The sequence below is a fragment of the Myxocyprinus asiaticus genome, chromosome 24, assembly GCF_019703515.2.
Source record: "Myxocyprinus asiaticus isolate MX2 ecotype Aquarium Trade chromosome 24, UBuf_Myxa_2, whole genome shotgun sequence".
Taxonomy (NCBI): Eukaryota; Metazoa; Chordata; class Actinopteri; order Cypriniformes; family Catostomidae; genus Myxocyprinus; species Myxocyprinus asiaticus.
The window spans coordinates 25,571,301-25,594,954 of NC_059367.1; the positions used below are offsets into that span (position 1 = coordinate 25,571,301).

Sequence of the window (23,654 nt, forward strand, 5' to 3'; positions counted from 1 at the left end):
TGCAAAAATAAACAATGTTTTCAAAACAGCTTTCTGAATACGCCCCTCGCCATGCAGTTGTTCAAACAGTCAGATAGTGCTACCAACTCATGCCATTAGTTGAGGCAGATGTCAGTTTACGGCTCTCCCCATTCATTTGTATGGGATCCGCAAACGGCGACTTAAGGCCCAAACATACTCTACGTAAGTACGTGAACGCAGACACATCTTGCTACGCAAGCTCGATTTCACGCATCGTTGCATTGTGAAATGTCTCAGAGCGCAATTCGTAACCTAATTACCTCAGAAGTACCATATTAGAAACAAAGTTAGAGAGGTTTCATTTAAACTCATACATAGATTCTATCCAGCTAATCATTATTTACAAAAGTTCAAAAAAGACATTAATACAAATTGTGGTTTTTGTAATGTTTATCATGAAACTTCTTTACATTTATTTTGGCATTGCAATTATTCAGTTACACTATGGCAATATGTGCAGAAATTTATTATTGAGAATATTCCATATTCAAGAACATTTTCAATATTATGTGAAAATTTACTATTTGGCTTTACTGACTGGCCAAAAGAAGATGAACAGTTTTTTCATTTAGTTAATCTTATCATAATTATAGCCAAATATCATATCCAGAAATCTAAATTTATCAGCGTAAAACCCAACTTTATGGTTTTGCTAAATGAAATCAAGATGTACATTAACAATATTAGAGACTCTTTCAATAAGAAAGCATTAAAAACTATGAATATTTGCGAGCTTTACAACATATTTATTTAAAAAAATGTATGACACTTTTATGTATAGTTTTCTTTCATCCCTGGCTTTTTTCTTTTCAGTTATTGTTTCCTTTTTTATATACTTCTGTATATTTATATTGTAAAATGCATATCTTATTGTATAATATTTATTGTTATATTTACACAATTGTAAATGTTACTGTTTACTAAAAAAAAAAAAAAAAAAACTAAAAAAATAATCATAACCTAATGCAAGTATACGGAAGCCCTGAACCGCAACGTGAAAAAAAAAAATAGTATCTCAGTTCCTTCCAAGGGACGCTACATCGGATTTTCTTTTTTCAGTCAACAACTGTCATGGCAGAGCAGCAATTTGAGGAGAGTCTTGCCGAACAAGAGTATACAAACATCTTTTTCTGTCGTCTTTTATCAAATACAAAAGCACACTCCTCAACTGTCGACATGTTGACTCCACCACATCCGGTTTCGTGGTGCCAAAAAAACACTTTTGCCCCCTTGTGGTCCAAGGTTTGTAACCGGCAGAGCAACGCACGAGCGCACGTAATGTATGTGCAATGGGACCACATGCTGGCCATGCACTGGCGAAGTGCTCGCGTCTGCGTTTGCGTACTTGTGTGAAGTATGTTTGGGCCCTTACTCTCGTAAAATGCTAGTTGACCGTTACACTCTCTCTTATGACTGCGGAGGTTGTTATCTCATTAATGAAAATAATCTCTGACACAGTGTTTACAGTTTTTGAGAAAATTACACTATGAATGGCTTACTTATAGTTGTCTCTGTATATAAGAATGATATTCTTCAAGATATTGAAGAAAGTATTTTAACACTGAAATATTTACATCAGCTTTCAATAAAATTATATTAGCCTACATTTTAATTACTTTGCTGTAATATATGACAATAAGCACTACAAGTAACATAGCCTAATAAGCAAATAAAATAAAATAAAACACCTATCAATAAATATAAATAATGTGTACATAGTGGTGATTTTTAATAAGTGAGCCTGGTTTCTCCCAAGGTTATTTTTCTCTATTAACCAACATCTTATGGAGTTTTGTGTTCCTTGCCACAGTCGCCTTCAGCTTGCTCACAGGGGTTCTAAATAAAATGAATATTAATGATTTAATATCTATACACAATTTACAATCATATTCAATCAAACTACACAATGATCGCTGTAAGACATTATAGATATTACAGTTTCATAAAAATAAAAAAAATGTGTATTACATTTTTTTTTTCGTTAGTGCATGATTTCCTGTAAAGCTGCTTTGAATTGATGTGTGTTGTTAAAAGCGCTATACAAATAAAAATGACGACTTGACCTTTGTCCTTGTGTCTATTACGGAGCCCCTTATAGGACAGGGAAGGCATTTTTTTTTCTGGAATAGTTTTGCCTTCCTCCTCAATAAATTTACCATGGTTTTATTATAGTAGTAACCATTGCTTAAGTCACAGCCAGATGAAGGCATGGGCAGGGGTGGGCTAAGCCCACCCAAACATGAGTCTTGCTCACCCAAACAAACGTTTGGCAAACACAGCATTAAATAAAATATTTTATTTTTTACTATTTGTGCATTGGTTAAAACAGTGAATCTCAAAGTGTGGAATGTTATGATTCACTGTTGTGTTGCTTTGTGGTTATCCTCTGTCTTCTTTTTCCCTGGACTACACTTCCCAAAATGCACTGCCCTCATCTCTGTTAGCTGTTCCCAATTGTTCTCACTTGTGTTCCATTCCCTCATTAGTCCTTGTGTATATAATGCCCTGATTTCTGTTCAGTCTTTGTCAGCTTTTTGTGTTTTCTCCATTTCATGTACCGGTTCCTATCATGGATGTAACGTTTGTTTTATTTCCTAGTTCCTAGTTTTTCCTTGTTCCAGTGTTTATCTTGTTTTTGTACTTTGATTTATCTCTTATTAAACATCACGCTGCACCTAGATCCTGCTTCCTTCAAACGTTACAGAACAACTGACCAAATGGATCTATCAGCTATGTTCTACCAGTTGAGCCAGGAGGATTTACCCATAAGGGAATACTCCCATCGTTTCAGCACCATTGCCAGCTTCACTGGATTTGCTGATTCCCACCTTAAGTCAATTTACCGGATCGGACTAACAGCTCACCGGTGGAGGGAACTGCCGGAGACGGGAAAATACACGTGGGAGGAATACGTGAAATTGACACTAGAAACTCTGCGCCAAGCCTTCCACGCCCGAGTCTGCTCCACGCCTTGTCACAGCCACGCCCGAGTCTGCTCCACACCTTGTCACAGCCACGCCCGAGTCTGCTCCACGGCGTGTCACAGCCACGGCCGAGTCTGCTCCACGCTGTGTCACAGCCACGCCCGAGTCTGCTCCACGCCAGGTCACAGCCCAGCTCACCGGTGGAGGGAGAAGGGAGAATTGCCGGAGAAGGGAGACTAAATGTGAGAGGAAAACGTGAAATTGACACTAGAAACTATGGCTTCAGAGGATCCTCCTCTCCCTACCCCGATCCCGGCTTCCAAGCCTTCCATGCCTGAGTCTGCTCCACGGCGTGTCACAGCCACGCCTGAGTCTGCTCCACGGCGTGTCACAGCCACGCCTGAGTCTGCTCCATGGCGTGTCACAGCCATGCCTGAGTCTGCTCCATGCCAGGTCACAGCCACGACTCAGTCTGCTCCACGCCGCATCACAGCCAAGTGTGAGTCTGCTCCATGCCGGGACACAGCCCAGCCTTCCACGGCTCCTTGCTCCAAGCCTCCCGCGGCCCCTGTCTCCAAGTCGAATGATCCCCCACTGAGGTCGGTGCGTAGGGACATGATGACCCTTCCGTACAAATTATTAGTTCCCATGCCTGCCACGGCCAACGAGCCAACGCCCACACCTGCCACAGCCAATGAGCCAACACCCAGGCCTGCCACGGCCAACGAGCCCACGCCTGTCATGGCCAACGAGCTTGAAGCCTCGTCCGTCCCAGAGCCAGCGTTGCCAGCCTCATCTGTCCCAGAGCCAGCATTGCCAGCCTTGTCCATCCCGGGGTCAGTGTTTACGGCCGCCCGGAAGCGGAGGAGGAAAAGAAGGGCTTCTGCTATCAAGCCTCTTCCCGTGTACATGACCATGGAGGTCGTTTCTAAGTCTCTGCCAGTGTTCATGATCCAGAGGTCGTTCCCGAGTCTCTGCCCATGTTCACGACCACGGAGGTCGTTCCCGAGGCTCTGCCAGTGTTCACGACCACCGAGGTCGTTCCCAAGTCTCTGCCCGTGTTCACGACCACCGAGGTCATTCCCGAGTCTCTGCCCATGCTCAAGACTACAGAGGTCGTCCCCGAGTCTCTGCCAGTGTTCACGACCACAGAGGTCGTTCTCAAGTCTCTGCCCATGCCTACGACCACAGAGGTCGTTCCCGAGTCTCTAGCAGTGTTCACGACTACAGAGGTCGTTCCCGAGTCTCTGCCCATGCTCACGACCAAAGAGGTCGTCCCCGAGTCTCTGCCAGCGTTCACGACCACAGAGGTCGTTCTCAAGTCTCTGCCCATGCCCACGACCACAGTGGTCATTCCCGAGTCTCTAGCAGTGTTCACGACTACAGAGGTCATTCCCGGGACTCTGCCCATGCTCACGACTACAGAGGTCGTTCCCGAGTCTCTGCCCATGCTCACAACCAAAGAGGTCATCCCCGAATCTCTGCCAGTGTTCACGACCACAGAGGTAGTTCCCAAGTCTCTGCCCATGTTCACGACCACAGAGGTCGTTCCCGAGTCTCTGCCAGTGTTCACAACCACAGAGGTCGTTTCCAAGTCTCTTCCCATGTTCGTGACCACGGAGGTCGTTTCCCAGTCATCCAGGACTCTTTGTCTCGAGCCTCCCACGGCTCCACCTTCCACAGCTTTGCCCCTCGAGCCTTCCACAGCTCCGCCTTCCACGGCTTTGCCCCTCGAGCCTGCCACGGCTCCGCCTTCTACGGCTTCGCCCCTCGAGCCTGCTACCGCTTTCTGATTCACTGTTGTGTTGCCTTGTGTTTATCCTCTGTCTTCTGTTTTCCCAGGACTACACTTCCCAAAATGCACTGCCCTCATCTCTGTCAGCTGTTCCCAATTGTTCTCACCTGTGTTCCATTCCCTCGTCCTTGTGTATATAATGCCCTGATTTCTGTTCAGTCTTTGTCAGCTTTTTGTGTTTCCTCCGTTTCATGTACCGGTTCCTATCATGGATGTAACGTTTGTTTTATTTCCTAGTTTCGCCTTGTTCCAGTGTTTACCTTGTTTTTGTACTTTGATTTCTTATTAAACATCACGCTGCACCTAGATCCTGCTTTCATACTTCCTTCAAACGTTACAGCAGAGGTATTGCAAGGGGGGCGCGGAAGACTGACCCGCCCTCAAATCTCTTTCACACATTCAACAAAAATTGTGAAAATACACAAGAACTGATGTGCGCAATTTCTTTTTCTCTGCCTCTTCTCCTAACTTGTTTAAACTTTTGCCTGGCACCACAGCGTGCCCTGCGTGCACAGCTCTTGATAGCCCAAAGCGTTGATGTCAGGTACTCTCATGTAAACAAGGTCATTCTTGCATGCACGCCAGTTTCAAATGAGTGACGAGGTGAATTAACACTTAAGTTTTGGTCTGTCCGCCCCAGCCAACCACAAAATAGCACCAGAAATTTGTAGTATTTTTGTCATTTGCCGAAAGCAACGAAACTCAAGAAGTGGCTGCTGCAAACCAGAGTCAAGCGAGCGAGAACGGTAATACAAGATATTTTTGTGCAATGTATAGGTTTTTAGTGCCCATAAAGAAGTCTGGTGGGGTCTCTAGCAGTGACTATGTGGCTTATGTTAATGTACTACAGGCACCCTCTTCCCACTCATCAAATATCTCCCACCTCAGCTCCCCAAAATCATGCTGCAGGTGTTCGCGAAATACTGGACCTGAATTAGCTTATGGCACCATTCGCAGCAAAGGCTGGATACAGTGTTTTGCAGGATGCGAACTTCTGTTTCCCCTGTTGTACGTTCGATGTCGCTGAGAGATGCTGTCTGCACCTCGTGTCTTACATCTTTTAATTACATCATTTTACAGTGCTGTGATAGTTTGTTTTTTGTAATTACACTTTAAACTACTGTTTTTGCCATGAAAATAACCTTTGGTGCTGACATGGCATTACTATCCATCCATTCGTCCGTCAAATTATTTTGATGTGGTTTTTGTAGTTACTGCATTTTCACATCAAGGTTTCTCTGAATTTTAGCGCATGAGGGAAACTCGTCTGTCACGGGACAGATCATAGACTTGATTTCAGTCATAACTCAATTTTGCGTTTTGCCTTTTGAAGGGCAGTATAATTGCTAAATACATTTCTATTTAACCAATTAATAAGAAGAGTCAAAGGTAAATAATCATCATCATTTAATATATTATTATTTCTTTAAGCAGTTCCCATCTTTGTTCAAATTTTATGTTCTTAATATTACAGTATATGTTATTTATCTCCATCAATTATTTCCTACCACTCCATCCTCATATTCTTCCTTGATATTATTTCTCTCCACTCCATCCTTGCATTCGTGTGTACTCTGATTTGTCCTTGTAATTTGCTTTAAGGATGGAAGTCTATTGCTGTATTTTATTTCTTAAAAATGAAGTTTACCAATAATAAGGTTGTCAGGACCCACTTCAAACGTTAATCCGTTTATTTATTTCAGTAGGTTATATTTTTAATATGGGGTATAAGTGTAAATGGGCCTTATGATTCTAAACAATTAAGCCATGTCAAGGCAATTACTTTTCATAGTTACTATAATATTACTATAGAAAAAACATGGTTACTACTGTCTACAATAATACTATAGTAAAACCCTAATAAACACAAAATTAGAAGGAGCGCTAAACTATTTCATAAAAAGAAATTGACCCTTCACTAAGCTCCGCCTTAAAGCGCCACTGACCAGTGGCGATTTCTCAGGGCCAGCAAAGCCTTCTCTGCTGGTGTAACATGCCTAATAAATTAATATTTTTCATCCTTTTATTTTCATTGTACTTTTCAATCGCTTTCCACTCCTAATTCATCTACAAACCAATTGCAAAAAACAAAAAGTTTATCCAATCAGAATCGATTCCTTGATGCTTACAAGTAAAGTGTGACAACTGTTTCACAAATCGCATGCCCGAAGCCATGCTCCTTCACAGCTTGCGCGCATACACCTACAGTAGCGCAAACACTCTCACCCACGCCCATTTGCGCTTTGTGCTGGCACGAAAATTGCACTTAGAATTAGCGCTCTAACGAAAATTGGATAAGATGTTGCACACAGTCGTAGCGCGTTGCGCTGTGTTTTGTGCACTCACGAAAATAAATTGTGTCAGACCTCATTCCCAAATGAATATATAACATTTGCAATGACACTTAAATTTGCTCCAAGGTAAATTAAAGCTAATAACTGAACATTAAAGCTGCACTATGTATGATTTTGTGGTTAAAAATGAACAAATTGCCATTACTGATCGAGTACATAAACAATCAGTGTTCAAAACGATGTTCTTACCTTACACCTTGGGATTCTAAATACAATTATTATTTAATTATTTTTAAACAATTCACAATCGTATTTGATCAAATACACAATGATGACTCTAAGACATTATAGATATTACAGTTCATTTTCTGTTAATGTATGATTTTCTGTAAAGCTGCTTTGAAACGATGTGTGTTGTGAAACGTGCAATACAAATAAAAATGACTTGACACTGATTCACTACGGTAACCCTATAGAAATTATTTGTATTTTGAGCTGTCGGGTCAACACCGCATCATAGTGTGGTATGAGATGTTTTAAACAGCTCTGTTCACTTACACTTATGTTATTAGATGTGTAATCGCCATTAAATGAAGTGTTTCTCTTTTCAAGTGACTAATAATCATTTGCCTCAATTCTGATTCACAGTCTCCACAGTTTATAATCAAATTACTGAGTAATTTAACAATTTATTTTACAAAAAACGTCAGATGAATATGCATTACAATGTCACTCTTCATACCAGCCCACGTAAAAATATCATCCATTCCGTTTATGAGAATATTTCGCCAAAACCCACGCCGTTCACTGCAACATCCCATTCATTCCAATGGGGAGTTCTGCAGAGCTTGTCAGAGCGAGCGACTGTAACCAAAGGGGGCGGAGCTTAGCGAAGGGTCAATTCCCGCCCTGTACTCTAAGCGTCCGTACTTTATCTTGTTCAAAGTTTTGCCTTTATCTTTTACTTGTACCTCTTCCTCCAGATGGCAAACATCACAGTCACATACAGGGATGGCCGTGTAGCTCAGCTGGAGCAGGTGTATATTCGTGGCAGTAAGATCAGGTTCCTCATCCTGCCAGACATGTTGAAAAATGCTCCAATGTTGAAGAGTATGAAAAACAAACCAGTCATCTGGTGCTGGTCGAGGAAAAGCTCAAGGTAGATGCAGCCTCCTAGGCCCAGTCCACTTTAATTTTGCTGTATATTTTCCAGAGGATGAGTGTGAGTTTTTGCCTGTTTTAAAGGTGATATTTAAACCGTGATCACACTGAAGTTTCCACTGGTGTTGTTGGTCATTGGAGGTTAGTCATACTAAATGAGCTTTCATGCACTGAGGCATTTATTTCAATAATTACGATGGCCCAAGTGTGCACAAGACAAAATTTACAAAGCAAATAAAATCTGAAAAAACAACAGAAAAGCCACAACACAGTGAAATTAAAGGAATATTGTGGGTTCAATATAAGTTAAGCTCAACTGACAGCATTTGTGGCATAATGTTGATTACCACAAAACATTTTTCGACTCATCCCTCTTTTTCATAAAAAAGCTAATATTTAGGTTACAGTGAGGAACTAACAATGGATGAGAATGGGGACAATTTCTGGAGGGTTTATTTGCAGAAATGTGAAGCTTACATTAATTTTTCTGGTAAAATAATGTATTATTTGAGCTGTAAAGTTGTTTAAATCATGATTTGTACAGTCATTTTAGGGTTTGTTGACATTACATCGTCATGGCAATTAAGTTGTAAAATTGGCTATAACTTTACACAGAAAAGGTTAGTAAATGATTTTATCACATTACAATCAAGTTAACATGCATATTGTTTATGTCTTGTGTCTATACTTTTGAAACAGTTAGTATTTTAACGTTTACAGATTGGCCCCATTCACCTCCATTGTAAATGCCTCCCTGGAACACAGATTATTAGTATTTTTTCTTTTTATAGATTTTTTTCTCCCCAATTTTGAATGCCCAATTCCCAATGCACTCTAAGTCCTCATGGTGGCGTAGTGACTCGCCTCAATCTGGGTGGCGGAGGACGAAACTCAGTTGCCTCCACGTCTGAGACCGTCAATCCGCGCATCCGATCACGTGGCTTGTTGAGCACGTTACCGCAGAGACATAGCGCGTGTGGAGGCTTCACGCTATTCTCCGCGGCATCCACGCACAACTCATCACGCACCCCACCGAGATCGAGAACCACATTATAGAGACCACAAGGAGGTTACCCCATGTGACTCTACCCTCCTTAGCAACCGGGCCAATTTGGTTGCTTAGGAGACCTGGCTGGAGTCACTCAGCACACCCTGGATTCAAACTCGCGATTCCAGGGGTGGTAGTCAGCGTCTTTACTCACTGAGCTACCCAAGCCCCCAGATTTTTGCTTTTTTAAAGAAAAGGAGAGATGAATCGAGATTATTTTTTGTGGTGATCAACATTATACCACCAATGCTGTCGATTGAGCTTAACTTGTATTTAATCCAGAATATTCCTTTAAGCCACTACATATAAAAAAATAAATTCAGAAAATAAATATGTATGAACATGCTGTAACTATTTGTCCTGAAGTGCTCTGGACATCGCATACCTGGATTGGCTTCTAACAGAACTCTTATTGAACATAACTTCAACATTTTCAATGGTATCAACTCAATTTTTATTCAAAAAGTCATTAGATTAGTATACACAGAACCTCTTCTGTTTAGAGTTCCATGATGGAAACCCATTACATGTTGACTGCATAACTTCTCTTGTGAGTGACTTGCAGTGGCATAAGCAGCTCTCTGCTACTTCCCAGCAGCCTCATGATTTTGCATGCATTAGAATGCCACACGACTTACAAATACGGTTTATTTCGTTGTGTTTTCAGCTTTTAGATGCTTTGCTAATTTTGTTGTTTTGTGAACCATCGTAGAAGGATTATTTTAATGTATCTTCATTTATATATGTAACTATAAGGTCTTCGGGAGCCATGAGATTTTCATGGATTTCCGTGGTTGGTGATAATGGCTTGCAAATGTGTAGAGTGCAAATACCGCTGAGAAGCTAACAGGGCTTTAACCATATAATTGCAGATGGTATGAGTGCATATCTTAACACTTTCACTGTTCTTGCACAATAAAATCAAATAAAAATTGTATTTAATGTGTGTGTGTGAATTCTGTTGAAGTTTTAGTGGCTGTAATGAGTCAGTTAAAGGCTCCAAGCTAACACATGGGTTTTGTGAACTTGCATCAGGTATTGTAGTTTCACAGAAGACACTTCTTCAGTTATGGGTTGTGGCAAGGATTGCTGCAGTGGTTGTCTCCACTGTCTTTTTTGATTATGAGACACCTGTAACACTGATCATTAGTAGCATAAGTGTGGGAGCCCTCTTCAGACTGATACAGTTATTGATCATCACCTATGTTGCTGTGTGAGTATTTTTATTATTTACTGAAGTGAAAATTACAATATTTCATAATCAATTTTTTTTTTTTTTTTAAATAAAAGAACCTTCTGCACCCATATTTAAGCAGTGCCATGCTAACAGTAATATTCAGTTCCTGATCGGTGTATTGTACCCTGAAGGCATGTTTGCTGGGTGCAACGGGCTTACCAGGACACTGACTCAGCAATCGTTTCAGTCAATACGAAGGTGAAAGGAAACGTTCTGACCAATTCATCCATTGAGTGGGTTCATGTTTGGGACGTGGCTGAATATGTAATCTCACCCCAGGTATCCAAACTTCAGTGACAGAGTTCTGAGATCCATTGGAGTAGAAAAATAAGTTCTAGTTTCTCTGAATGTTCTTTTTTCAGTTGTCTTACCTGATAAAGATGACATTTGTTTTTTTGGAATACTACCATATTCAGTCACCCACCTTTCTTTTACTTCAGCAGGGAGAAAACTCTTTCTTTCTTTCTCCAAATATGATGGTTACACCCGACCAGACACAGAGCAGCTGTCTTGAGGTATTGTTAAATAGATGGAGGTTGCATACATGTTCACTTGCACTTTTGCACATGAAAAGACTGTTGTGCTTGTTGATTAATTAAGTAACACAACAAGCAGGCAGGACATCAATGTGCAGTTGTTCTTTCAGCATTTATCAAGAGCTCAGAGTGGCTTACAACAATACCAGGAATTCAATGTCATTCACTACAGAGACCATTGCACATTGCATGATAAAATGATCCCTTTTTTCAGGTTCCAAGTGAATTCACTGTCTGTGAGTCTGATAGCGATTGCAAAGAGGGGCTCAATGAAGTCCATGGCAATAGCAAGTCTTCCAAATAGTGCTATGTAACATAACCTGCACAAAATTTGAGATGTAACACATGCCACAAAGTAAACACTGTAATCCTCCTTGCAGGTGTTCAGACTGGCCGATGTGTAAAATACTCTGACACCATAAAAAACCTGCGAGGTGCTTTCATGCTGTCCACTTGAAAATGACACCATAATTTCAAAGTGGGTGTTTTGACCTCTTGAAATTATTAAATAAGTACAGTACTGAAGCAAAGTGAACAACACCAGTTTGATTGCACTTTGCATATTTGATATTGGGAATACAAAAATAACAGATTACTGTTTTTGTGATTGTACAGACCTGCTATGCTAGGTGCTGCAAAGGACTAAACAGTGCTCATTAAAAATAACATGCAATATCCCAGGTTCCATTTCAGAAAGTAAGTAAATACATCTTTCACTTTTTGTATTTGTTATTTTTTCTTATTATGTCTGAAACTGGCTATGTTTATATGTACACTGATATTCTGATTATTGCAGTAATCATATTATTGATGTACATGTAAACATATCAAAGTACTAATCAGATTTAGATGTTTACATGATTTGGGCAAACCTCTTCAGTCCCGTTTACATGCTCCTTGCCATTACTCTGATTATCCGCTGAGAAATGTGACATTTTTAAATGTGTGTATATATATATATATATGTGTGTGTGTGTGTGTGTGTGTGTGTGTGTGTATATATATCTATATCTATATCTATATCTATATATATATATTGGAACACAAAAGTAATTTCTGACTACACTGGATGCGCTGTCTGTTTTAATTAACTAAAAAGAACCAGTTCTTTAAAGTAATTTGTTTTATGAATCAGACTACACTGGACGTGCTGGATGTTGTTGTGTTCCACCCATGAGGAAAAACTCAATGGAAAGATGTATTTTGCCGTATATGGTCTTTTTATCTCACCAACATTCAATTCAGACAGCAAACGGACATTCATAACTTGGGGAAAATATGTTTTCTTTTGCCATGGGGCTGTAGATTCTGCAAGGAACTGTCGTTTCATGTAAAGCGAGAAGTGCAGCTTTTTCTGTTTCGCAATGTTTTGTTTTCTAACCTGTGCATGAGCATAAACTTCACCCATCTGCAGCACTGGCGCAGGCGCACTTTGTTCAGACTGGAAGAAATGCGATTAAAGCTTTTACATGCCTGTATAAAGTGATTAAAACAGAAGTACTCCACATATATTACTTCAATTATCATCATTTTGATTGTTTGCATAATCACAAAAAAATAATCACAGTATTCTGTTTGCATGATGAGCTACAGTTTAATCGCAGTATTGCCATAATCTCATAATAAGGGTGCATGTAAACGTGGCCATTGAATGGCCACCAGCTGAGAGACAAAAACTTATTTGAAATGTAGATTTTAGCGTAAGTGAATGTGTTTTGTGCTTCTTCTAGGTGAAACATTCTGCCTCACATCAACTCCACATACTTAAAACACTGCACCTTTAATCGTAAAACAGACCCAGACTGTCCTATTTTCCGTTTGGGGGACATTGTGTCCGAGGCAGGAGAAATCTTCAGTGTCATGGCTGTTAAAGTGTTTATCTTCAAAAATGCTCTATATTTTGTTTATATATGTAGTTTTTTTTAATGCAGAAAGCATTCTGATTAATACTGAGATTAGTATTTAATATGGATTACATATTATAGTTCACAGTGTGTTTAAATGTTTAAGGGTGGTGTTATAGGGATTTTCATTGACTGGAGTTGTGACTTGGACTGTCCAGCATACTTTTGTGTTCCAAAGTATTCTTTCAGCGACTGGACAACAAAAACCTTGAAAATAATGTTGCCCCTGACTACAATTTTCGGTTAATATTGTTTACTTAAAATTTTGGTAATTTCTTTGGTAATACATTTTTGAATATTGTACCATATTTTATATCTAAAACAATCGTTCCTAGAGAATCATTTAGTTTTTCCCCACAGATTTTCAAAATATTTTAAAAACAGTGAAAAAATTGAAACAGACATTGATCCAGGTCTACAGAATCCGCTGTATTGAGGTCATTGTTTTCGGAAAGGTTTGTCTGCTAATCTCTTGGATATAATAATCAGCTTCAGTTTAGACAAGTTTCACTTTCAAGTTTTTAGCAACTGTATTTTTGTCGCTATAGGCTAGTAAATTGAACATTGTGCCCACTATTGTATATCTTGGGGCCACGCTCTCCTTTCTTAGTTTGGTAAGTAATGGTTACGTGTTTTTTTATCACTTATTTTTACAGAAATTACTTTGGTTTAGGCATTTTCAGAGTGTTTCTGAACTTCTCACAGGTGAATGCTGTTTGTGACTGGTTCATGCTTACTTTCATGAAGGACAGAGACTACTATGCCAAACACAAATTTATTAATTTGAACCAAAAAAGTGATAGTGGCATGCTGATGGTGAGTAAAATTCACATAGGCTATCTATAAGTAATTAAAAATTTGTTATGCAAAATTATATCACATTTTTACTCTGCTCTAGAGCTCTGTTGAGACAACCTCATATGGTACTCACTGATAAATGTGGATTGGATGTTTCAATGGAATGGACACATTCATCGCACTTCAAACCATCACAAATCAAAATCAATGTGTTCTAGTGCCGTATAAAATGTATACATTTCATATACATCTAAGGGTATTTGACTTAACATGTCCATGAGCTTTTTTTTTAATTAACATCAAGATTTTAGATTAATAATATACACTCACTGAGCACTTTATTAGGAACACCTCTACATCTACTTATTATGGCATGATTGTTAGTGGCAGACGGGCTGGTTTGAGTATTTCTGTAACTGCTGATCTCCTGGGATTTTCATGCACAACAGTCTCTAGAATTTACTCAGAATGATGACAAAAACAAAAAACAACCAGTGAGTGGCAGTTCTGCGGTTGGAAACACCTTGTTGATGAGAGAGGTCAGCAGAGAATGGCCAGACTGGTTCCAGCTGACAGAAAGACTACAGTAACTCAGATAACCGCTCTGTACAATTGTAATGAGCAGAATAGCATCTCAGAATGCACAACACATCAAACCTTGAGGCGGATGGGCTACAACAGCAGAAGGCCACATCGGGCACTTTATTAGAACCATAGTGTTCCCAATAAAGTGCTCAGTGAGTGTATGTATTGTATGTATTTTAGGTGATATTTTTTTAGGTCACCATTTCCTTTTTAACATTTTTAATCAGCTAGTTCATTTTAAATGGTTGTGCATTCATTTGTAAAACTACAAATATTCTGTGCTTTTTAAAATCTTTTAGACTGCATGTATACAGCAGGGCATTCCCAAATGTATTTCATGTGAACTACCCATATACCAAACTTTATACATTTCATTTATTTTATAAATTACAATATACTTAATTTATTTTAGTTTCAGTGTATCAATGTTTAATAACACTCCAAATCATTAATAAACCAAATGGTCATACATGATTGAGCTCTGGATTCATTAGTTGTTTTTGTTAGTTGGATCAAAGACGTATGCATCTTGGCAACCAGCTTTTTTTCTAGTTTTTTTATTAATTATTATTATTATTATTATTTTGAATTCCTCTTTCTCTTTTTTATGTTATGGCACATCATTTGGTTGCTTTGTAGGTTACAACTGACATAATGTTGTGTTATTGATTGTTGTTAGTAGCATTTTCTTTTTTGCAAAGTTAAGGCATCTTCAGTCTGATTGTGCATCCAATCAAAAAGCCCTTGATAAAGTCTATTATACATTAAGCACTGCCTAAGAGGGTGTGACCTGATGAAGTCTTAGGCCACTATAATTTCCATCAGGGCTGGGGTATTCTGCCCTTATCCTCCACACACAGCAACTGGGTATTACTGGAATAGATTCCCTGGGTGTGCTGTCACCAAACCGCCACCTAATGAATTGAGCATAGGCCCCATGACGCAGCTGAGCCCCCTCACGCAGCTCCGCTAGGGGATCCACATAGAACAAAGCTGTCTCCAGGACGGAGCGACTGAGGACCAGTGTTGAAAAAAGAGGGGAGGTGGTTATGCAGCGCCCCTTGCTCGATCGACAGCACAGCTGCTCGTGCAAGGTGGCAGCAGGCTGGCAGCATCCACACTGACACCAGACCGGACCCCCAGACTGAGGCATCTCCAGTAATGGTGTGTCTGCGCTCTGTCCATTGCTTTGCCTGCTGGGCTGGTTTTCATCTATCTTAAGCCCACCACTCAGGCCATTCTGAACAGGCAAACTTGTGCTTTGCCCACAATGCAGCACACTGATCAGAGTCTTCATGCTGGCCATATCATTCTGGCAGTAAACAGAGAAATCATATTGTGCTATTTGTTTTCTCGTTATACATAAAAATAAACTTAGTATATTTCTGATAATGCATAATAATGCAATTGCACAATATCACACATGCAAGAGTGCTGTTGGATCGAATATCTTAGTACTGAGAATCTTACTTTGCGCTGGTGAATGGAAAGGGGTTTTGTCTCCTGTAATCTTTTCTTTCGGGACTTTTTCACCACCCTTAAATTGTCCTTATCCACAAATGACACACAAAGGAAACACTGCAAAAGATACATTAATACAGGTGAGATTCATAAACATAGGATCCCAGTTAAGGCTGCAATTTAACCTGTGTCTAGAAAACAAGCATGGACGGTGTTAAACAGCTGTCACACAACAGCTGTTTACATGCCTCACCAATGTAAGTGCTATGCACATCTAGTCAATGTGCATATACAATGTGCATTTACATATACACGTGTGTGTGTGTGTGTGTGTGTGTGTGTGTGTGTGTTCACCTCTTGCATGTCCTGAACTGGCTCAAACTTTCTCTCAGAGTAGTTCTGTTTGGCCTCTTTGGAGTAACAGCTGGTGCCAATAAGCCAGTCAAGGACGATTGTGGTCTAAAAAAAAACACACAGGTGCAAACACACTCCATTACTTCAAACTCTTATTTAAATTTCCATCTGAGGCATTAAGGGTTACTTACAATAGCATAATACGATAGCGTTGATCCAATGTAGATGATAAGCTGAATAATGCTGAACTTTCCAGCCTGTAAAGAATACAGAGAACACTCTGTGTATCTTAAATGCCCCAACATGCAAAGTAAACACAATATGTGATAATCAGGTCTCACCTTCCCAAACACCATGACATCAAACCTAATGCCATACATTTTAAATAGGGTCCTTTGCTCCACACCATTCACTGTCGAGTATCTTGCCAACCTATAAAGTAATTCAGAAAAGACTTTTTCAGAAAGGACTAAATAGATAGACGGACATACGGAGGGATGGAAGGAAAGAAAGAAAGAAAGAAGTTTGAATAGTCTTGGCCTATTTGAACATTCCATTAATGTAAATTTATGCGATTTGGGGGATATTTGATCACCCACTGTTTGAAAACCGTAGTTCTGATCAGTTAGAAAAGTCATAGCAAGCAGAGCTGAAGGTCTGTGCCAAATTTGGTAAATGTAGCTTGAAAGCTCTAGGAGTTAAAGTTGGACATTTTGGTCTTGATTTAGGGATTAAAAAATATATAAAAAATAAAATAAACCTGTCTTTAGAACAGCAGCATGTTTGCTTTGTCAAGCCATCATATTTACATTTTACGTATACAAAAGGGTCCAAAAGTCTGAGAACACTAGTGAAAAGACTTCTATTTTACATTTTTCTAATACAATTGTTTTTTAAATGAAATTATCATCTTAATAATCGAGTGAATAGAGCTGAGAAAGGAACATGAATTTCAGATTTTCTTAATACTTTGTATATCATTTTTAGCTTTATTGACAGCACGTACTTGAGCTGGCTTGGACTCTACAAATTTGTGCAAAACCTGATTCATGTTACCCCCACATTATTTAATTGAGTAATAAGGCATGAGAGACCGTGTTATATTGTGAATATAGTCACAGCTGAAGGGCGTGCCTGTGGAGTGCCTGTAACCACTTCAGCCGTTACTATATTCACAATATGGCACAGCCTTGAGTTCTTGCTTTTATAAAATGGTCACCACATAATAAAAATATTAAGGACACAAACGTTCATTAAAATGTTATATATTTTTAAGTAAAATCATTTTAAATAATGTTTTTGTTTTTTTTTTTTTATCCTAAAAGTTTCTATTTATTTCTAAGTTTAAATTTAGATTTTCAGTGTGGTCTCAGACTTAAGGATTCAACTGTACTTTATACATTTTAATCATCTATAACACCCAAAGTCATTAATTGTAATTGTTCTCACCTGAAGTTAAGGCCAGGATACAGGGTACGGTTACTTTCTTTTTCATCCAAACGACGGAACGAGTATTTGGGCAGACAGCTGTGAAAGATCCTGTTCAGGTCACAGTCCCAGTTGATCTGAATCCCAATTACACCACCCTGTAGAGCAGACATTTCCAGCAGACATAAACAGCCTGCACTGCCTTAACTAAATGACATACATAAGTCCTGGAATTGTATAATACAGTGTATTGATTCAGTGTGCATCATCAGGAAGACATAGTTACATAGAGGAAACTGATGGAAAGACAGGCTTTACCTCTACTGCCACATTGGCAAAGTTCTCCTTGGCCTCATTCACAATGTCCCCCAGACGGAAAATGGGACAGTATGGATTTGTATAGCGGTTATAAAGGCAACCTTTAAGCTCAGTGTCCTTCATTTCAGGTAAGATGTTTCTTCTAATTAAAATACATAGATGGATGGCTATATTAGGAGTTTGTAAATAATGAATATTAGCTAAATAATAAATCTTAGGGACTGTTCAAACCAAACATGTTTTTGCACACATGTGCGCTGTTTTCCAATGATTGTTTTTCTATGTGAACATAAAACCCCAATTCCATTGAACCCCCAAAAAGTTGGGACAGTATGATAAATGCTAATAAAAACAAAAAGGAGTGATTTGTAAATTATTTTCACCCTTTGCTATATTGAAAGCACTACAACTACACATTATACGATGTTTTACCTTGTGAATTTTATTGTTTTTTTAAATGTACAGTAATTTTAAATCAGATGATTGCAACATGCTCCAAAAAGTTGAGACGGGCAATTTAAGAAGAATAACAATTTGACAAGTTGAAATAACAAGGTGATGTGAAACAGGAGATGTTAAACAGGTGAGGCAATTGTGTCATAGTACTCTATACTGTATAAGGAGCCTCCAAAAACAGCCTAGACCTTCAAGAGCAAGGATCATTTGAGGTTTGACAATTTGCCAACAGATGCTTCAGCAAATAATCCAGCACTTTGAGAACAATGTTCCCCAAAGACAAACTGGAAGGATTTGGGGCATTTCACCCTCTACAGTCCACAATATATTAAAAAAATTCAAGGAATCTGGTCAAATCTCGGTGTGTAAAGGGCAAGACAAAAACCACTTCTGAATGCACATGATCTTCAATCCCTCAGACATCACTGTCTTAAAAAACATCATTCATCTGTAATGGATATCATGAACATGGGCTTGGGATAACTTTAGTAAACCTTTGTTAGTCAACACCATTTGCCGCTGCATCCACAGATGCAAGTTAAGACTTTACTATGCAAAGCAGAAGCCATACATCAACACTGTCCAGAAGTGCTGCCGACTTCTCTGGGCTCGGTCTCATCTTAGATGGAAAGTAGAACAGTGGAACTGTGTTGTTTGGTCTGACGAGACCACATTTCAAATAGTTTTTGAAAAACACAGCTGTCGTGTTCTTCGGGCCAAAGAGGAAAAGCACCATCCAAGTTGTTATCAGTGTCAGGTCCAAAAGCCAGTGGCTGTATGTGCCAGGGGTGTGTCAGTGCCCATGGCATGGGTAATTCACACATCTGTGAGGGCACCATTGATGCAGACAGATATGTACAAATTTTGGACCAACATATACTGCTATCCAGCACCGTCTTTTCCAGGGACGTCCCTGCATTTTCCAGCAGGACAACTTCAAACCACATACTGCCCGGATTAAAAGTGCATGGCTGTGTAAGCAGAGAGTGCGGGTGGTAGATTGGCCTGCCTGCAGTCCTGACCTGTCTCCAATTGAGAATGTGTGGAGCATTATGAAATGCATAGATGGCAACAAACACCCCGTACAATTGTGCAGTTGAATTCCTGCATAATGGATGAATGGGGGAAAATTCCATTTTCTAAACTTAACAAACTTGTGTCCTTAGTGCCCAAATGCTTAATAAATGTTATTAGAAGAATTGGTGATGTTTCACAGTGGTAAACACACGACTGTCTCAACTGTTTTGGAGCATGTTGCAATCATCTGATTTGAAATTACTTTACATTTTCAAAAAAAAACAATGAAATTCACAAGATAAAATATAATGTGTATTTGTAGTGCTTTCAATATAACAAAGGGTGAATATTATTTACAAATCACTCCTTTTTGTTTTTATTAGCATTTTTCATACTGTCCCTACTTTTTCGGGATTGGGGTTGTACACTAGACAGATGTCTTTGACGTTGCACCGAATCTCTCTATTTTAACATCTCACGCATGAGCGCCATGATTTTAAGAGACACCTGCATTTTTGTTCCATTCATTGCGCTGCATCGAACTTTTTTAACACAAAAGTGCATTCGGTGTGAACAGCCCCTTAGGCTTCCTTCTGGATAGTTTTTACTTTATATAGTCTACTGTTAAAAGTACAAATATGGTTGAAGTATGTTAGTGCAATAATATAATAATGTAAATATGCATATGCTTCTGTGCAACATGTAAACTCATGTTTATAGGTTAGTTTAAAAATGAAGTACTACCTTATGTAGTTAAAGGCTGGAAATCTGATGTTATTCTTAATCATCACAGTGAAATTTTCTGCAGATGCCAAAAGAGCAGGTCTGGGGGAAACAGAAATAACAAAAGCCTGTTATGAGACAATTTCCTTATATAAAATCTCAGTTTATATAAAAGTACCAAAAGTGCAACTTCCTCAAATAAGTTCCTCAAACGAATCTGTTGTCAGTGCCAGCATTGGTAGCTCAGAACTGCAGCGTAAACAGTTTTACAAATTTTTGTAGCATAGTTGAAGATCTCCTCTATTGCCAAAAACGTGGCTGTCATAGTTCGAGTCTTACTCAACAAACAACAGTATACAGGATTAAAGTTAATCATTTTAGCCAAGTATTAGAATGTGTTTTCGTGCAATTTTCATGCAAGTGTTCCATCTTAATAGCACTGTATGTTACGGCACCTAGGTTTCTTCTTGTTCTCAATGGGGCACCAAGCTGAAACTTCACATGTTTTCCTTAGTACATCAAACTTCACACAGGCTCCTGTTTGAACACCTAAGATGCAAACACAGGAACTAACTTCAATTAAGCTGCTAAATATTTACAGTCTAAATGAGAAAGCAGAGCAGATCTTGAGAAGTGGAAGTTTTCTGAGTTACCACAAAAAACCCCAGATCAGACTGGATAGTTAACATTTGATCATGATGTAAGCTAGTATATCCAGGATATTAATATTCAAATACTCAAACAAATCAATATTTTATATCATAATGAAATATGATCGGTCTGAGATGTGTGTTTTGCTTAGGAAATGCTTCTGCAATTGTGAAGGACAAACTGACAACACGCAATCACATTAATAAATCTCAGCACACGCAAGGTAAATTGTAAATGTTTTTGCATTTCAGAGCTACCAAACTAAGCCATTGTCTGAGGTAAAGGTTTCAGCCAACTTATTCTGTCAAAATAAACACAAGATGAAGCTAAAGCAGGCAAGGTAATGTATTAAGAGGTAATCATATGTATAATAATACCATGGCTAATCTGGTTTGAAAACCCTTTCTCGCAGTCTTTATCTGTTCGACACAGCTTCCCATATGGTGGGGCCTGAAGTGTAAGCATAAGACAAGAATTGTTGTTTTACATGAATAATATTTAGCTATAAAGGACAGTGGTGTATTGTTCACAACATCTGTACTTACCTCTGGGCAATTACCTTGTTTTTGGTTCTTTGTGACAATGACATTTGTTGCCACGAAAAAAGAGTTTTTCCCCTGAAAATCGAAAACAAGGGCACAATTTTGTTACTTTGTCAAGTGTTAAGTATTTTTAAGTGATTTTAAGTGCTGGAATACTACCATAATTCTGCATGAGAAACCTTAAGTATTTATTTGACATGGGAAATAATAATAATTAACCATCCAAGGATGGAAAAGTTACCTGAGATAGTCCACTGTGGTCCACCATATCCCATACAACTTCCCCAATGTCTGGTATATTTGCCTTTGCCACTCCCTTAACCTTTGTGGTGACAGAACTCACCACACGATCATACTCTTGATATTCTTTATTCCATAACATCATGAAACTGTGAAGTAAAGACATGGGTTTGTCTCGGGAGGGACACTGTCATGACAACAGTCCGAATAGAATCACAGACATATCTCTAATCATATCTCTCATCAGTATAACGTGCACACAACATATTTCAAGTTTAGAATTGTATATAATTACAACTAAACACAGCACAGCACGTGTACATAATAAAGTGGCAGTGAATGTAAATGAATGAGCTCTTGTTGGATGATGCGCGTGGGCGTCTTGAAAGCAAAACAACGGAGATGCTCAGTGCAGCACTTACCAAATGAACATCAAGATAACTCCGTTTAATGTCCATTTCAGGGAACCAAGTTTGACGCTCTTGATTTTAACGAGTTTTTGAGTGTCATATTCACAGATATTCAGCAAACTGAAAGGCATTGTCGTGATTTGGTCAACACTCCTCGGAGGAATGCGGAATCCAGCCCTGCTTGCTGAAGAAGAAAAGGTCACATGGTGTTCTGGAAGCAGAGACAGTTATGCGCGAACTATAAAACACTCTTTCTCACGACGGAGAAAGGCTCAAATGTCAAAGCATTCCAAACAACTAAATAATCATATCCACTTGTGCATTTGTACGCTATTACGTACGTATTACGCAATTTGCATATTATTTTTGTCAGCCTTGGCTACTTTACTTGCTAATGTACATTTTTAAATAATATTTGTATTAAAGTAAAACAGGGAACAGTGTATATGTTCATGTAAACCATTATTCCATATTTTACTTTAACTCACTGAAGTGTACAAAGAAAAAATATAGGCCTATGTAAAATAATAAATGTTTATCCCCTTTATTGGTAATTATGTACATAAGAAATGACATTTTAAGGTCTAGGTTCTTAAACATTATTATATATGATCAATTAGTCCCATACAATGTTCTACAGTAGTCACAAATCTTGATAGTCTAGGGCAGTGCTGTAGTCAAGACCAGCTCATCTGAGTACAAGTCCAGGAGCAGTGGTGGATTTAGGCATGGGCGACATGGGCAGTTGCACGAGGCAACCACACAGAATGGGGGTAAAAGGCTCCCTCGCCATCTTTTTAAAAAATAAATTTTATTCAAAACAACCTTCCGTTATTATTTCTTTTCACACAAATTATGTTGCTCAATCAATATTCAATAAAAAGAAATGTTTCAGTCTTGATACACTTTGTGACCAGAAAAAAAGCTAATTTTCTTTAAAGCAATATTGTGGGTTCAATACAATTTAGCCCAATCGACAACATTTGTGGCATAAAAATTATTTGGACTCGTCCCTCCTTTTTTAAAAAAGAACAAAAAAAAAAAAGAAAGAAAAAAAAAGAAAAATTAAAGCAAAAATCAAGTGAATGGAAGTGAATGGGGCCAATTTTTGGATGGTTTAAAGGCAGTGTATAAGGCAGTATAATTTTATAAAATTATAACCCAGATTTTTACTTTTTTTAATGAAAAGGAGAGGCAAGTCAAAATTATTTTTTTGTGGTCGTAAATATTATGCCACAAATGCTGTTGACTGAGCTTAACTTGTATTGAACCCGGAATATTCCTTTAAGGTGTGCCTTTAGCCCTGTTGTACCCTATAATAAATGCCACAACATAGGTTAAGTAAAATACAATTTTATAACAATTATGACATGATTGTTAACAATGTGTCAGTAAAAAGCTCAAATTAAAGGTGCAAGCCTATATGGGTTATGGCAATGCAAACTACCAGCTTCTGTGTATTAGCATATTATATACTTCCTCACACAAAGCTATCATATGGCTTTAAAAGACTTTCAATATTAGATTATTAAAAAGGATAACCTTTTATGTTCCACATAAAAAAAATTAAATAAAATACATACATGTTTAAAATAACATGAGGGGAGAGAGAGAGGATGCTTGATCTATGCATATGCGAACTGAATAATTTAAGATGAAGAAGACATTTTCAAAAAAATACATGTAGCTTACACCGACTCCAGATAACCTTCTGATCTTGTGTGCATTCTAAGACTTTAGTCATTAATCTT

At 38.6% G+C, this 23,654-nt stretch overlaps 1 protein-coding gene and 1 pseudogene across 2 annotated transcripts; one reads left to right on the top strand and one right to left on the bottom strand.

Moving 5' to 3' along the window:
* The first annotated feature begins 2,738 nt into the window (after positions 1-2,738).
* LOC127415399 (P2X purinoceptor 4-like) lies at positions 2,739-13,766 on the top strand (annotated as a pseudogene).
* p2rx7 (purinergic receptor P2X, ligand-gated ion channel, 7) lies at positions 13,708-22,117 on the bottom strand. 2 transcript variants are annotated; one of them, XM_051653788.1, is made up of 13 exons: positions 21,916-22,117; positions 21,495-21,642; positions 21,257-21,328; positions 21,089-21,161; positions 20,516-20,609; positions 20,082-20,162; positions 17,865-18,006; positions 17,568-17,704; positions 16,460-16,550; positions 16,310-16,375; positions 16,119-16,223; positions 15,774-15,881; positions 13,709-15,615 (listed from the first exon to the last, which is right to left on the bottom strand). In XM_051653788.1, the coding sequence occupies exons 1-13, from the start codon at positions 22,032-22,034 to the stop codon at positions 15,079-15,081; spliced, it is 1,773 nt and encodes a 590-aa protein (XP_051509748.1). In that variant the 5' UTR covers positions 22,035-22,117; the 3' UTR covers positions 13,709-15,078. The 2 variants fall into 2 exon arrangements, with proteins under 2 accessions (XP_051509750.1, XP_051509748.1); XM_051653790.1 differs by lacking the exon at positions 21,916-22,117 and having other exon boundaries at positions 13,708-15,615; positions 21,271-21,328; positions 21,495-21,637.
* Positions 22,118-23,654: the final 1,537 nt, after the last annotated feature.

What these genes read in the sequence shown, in the direction of transcription:
- p2rx7 (XM_051653788.1), bottom strand. Translation starts at nt 22,034, where the DNA reads ATGCCTTTCAGTTTGCTGAATATCTGTGAATATGACACTCAAAAACTC. An exon ending in ACCACAGTGGACTATCTCAG is followed by an intron (nt 21,329 to 21,494) that starts GTAACTTTTCCA and finishes TTCGATTTTCAG; the next exon opens with GGGAAAAACTCTTTTTTCGT. An exon ending in AACAAGGTAATTGCCCAGAG is followed by an intron (nt 21,162 to 21,256) that starts GTAAGTACAGAT and finishes CTTACACTTCAG; the next exon opens with GCCCCACCATATGGGAAGCT.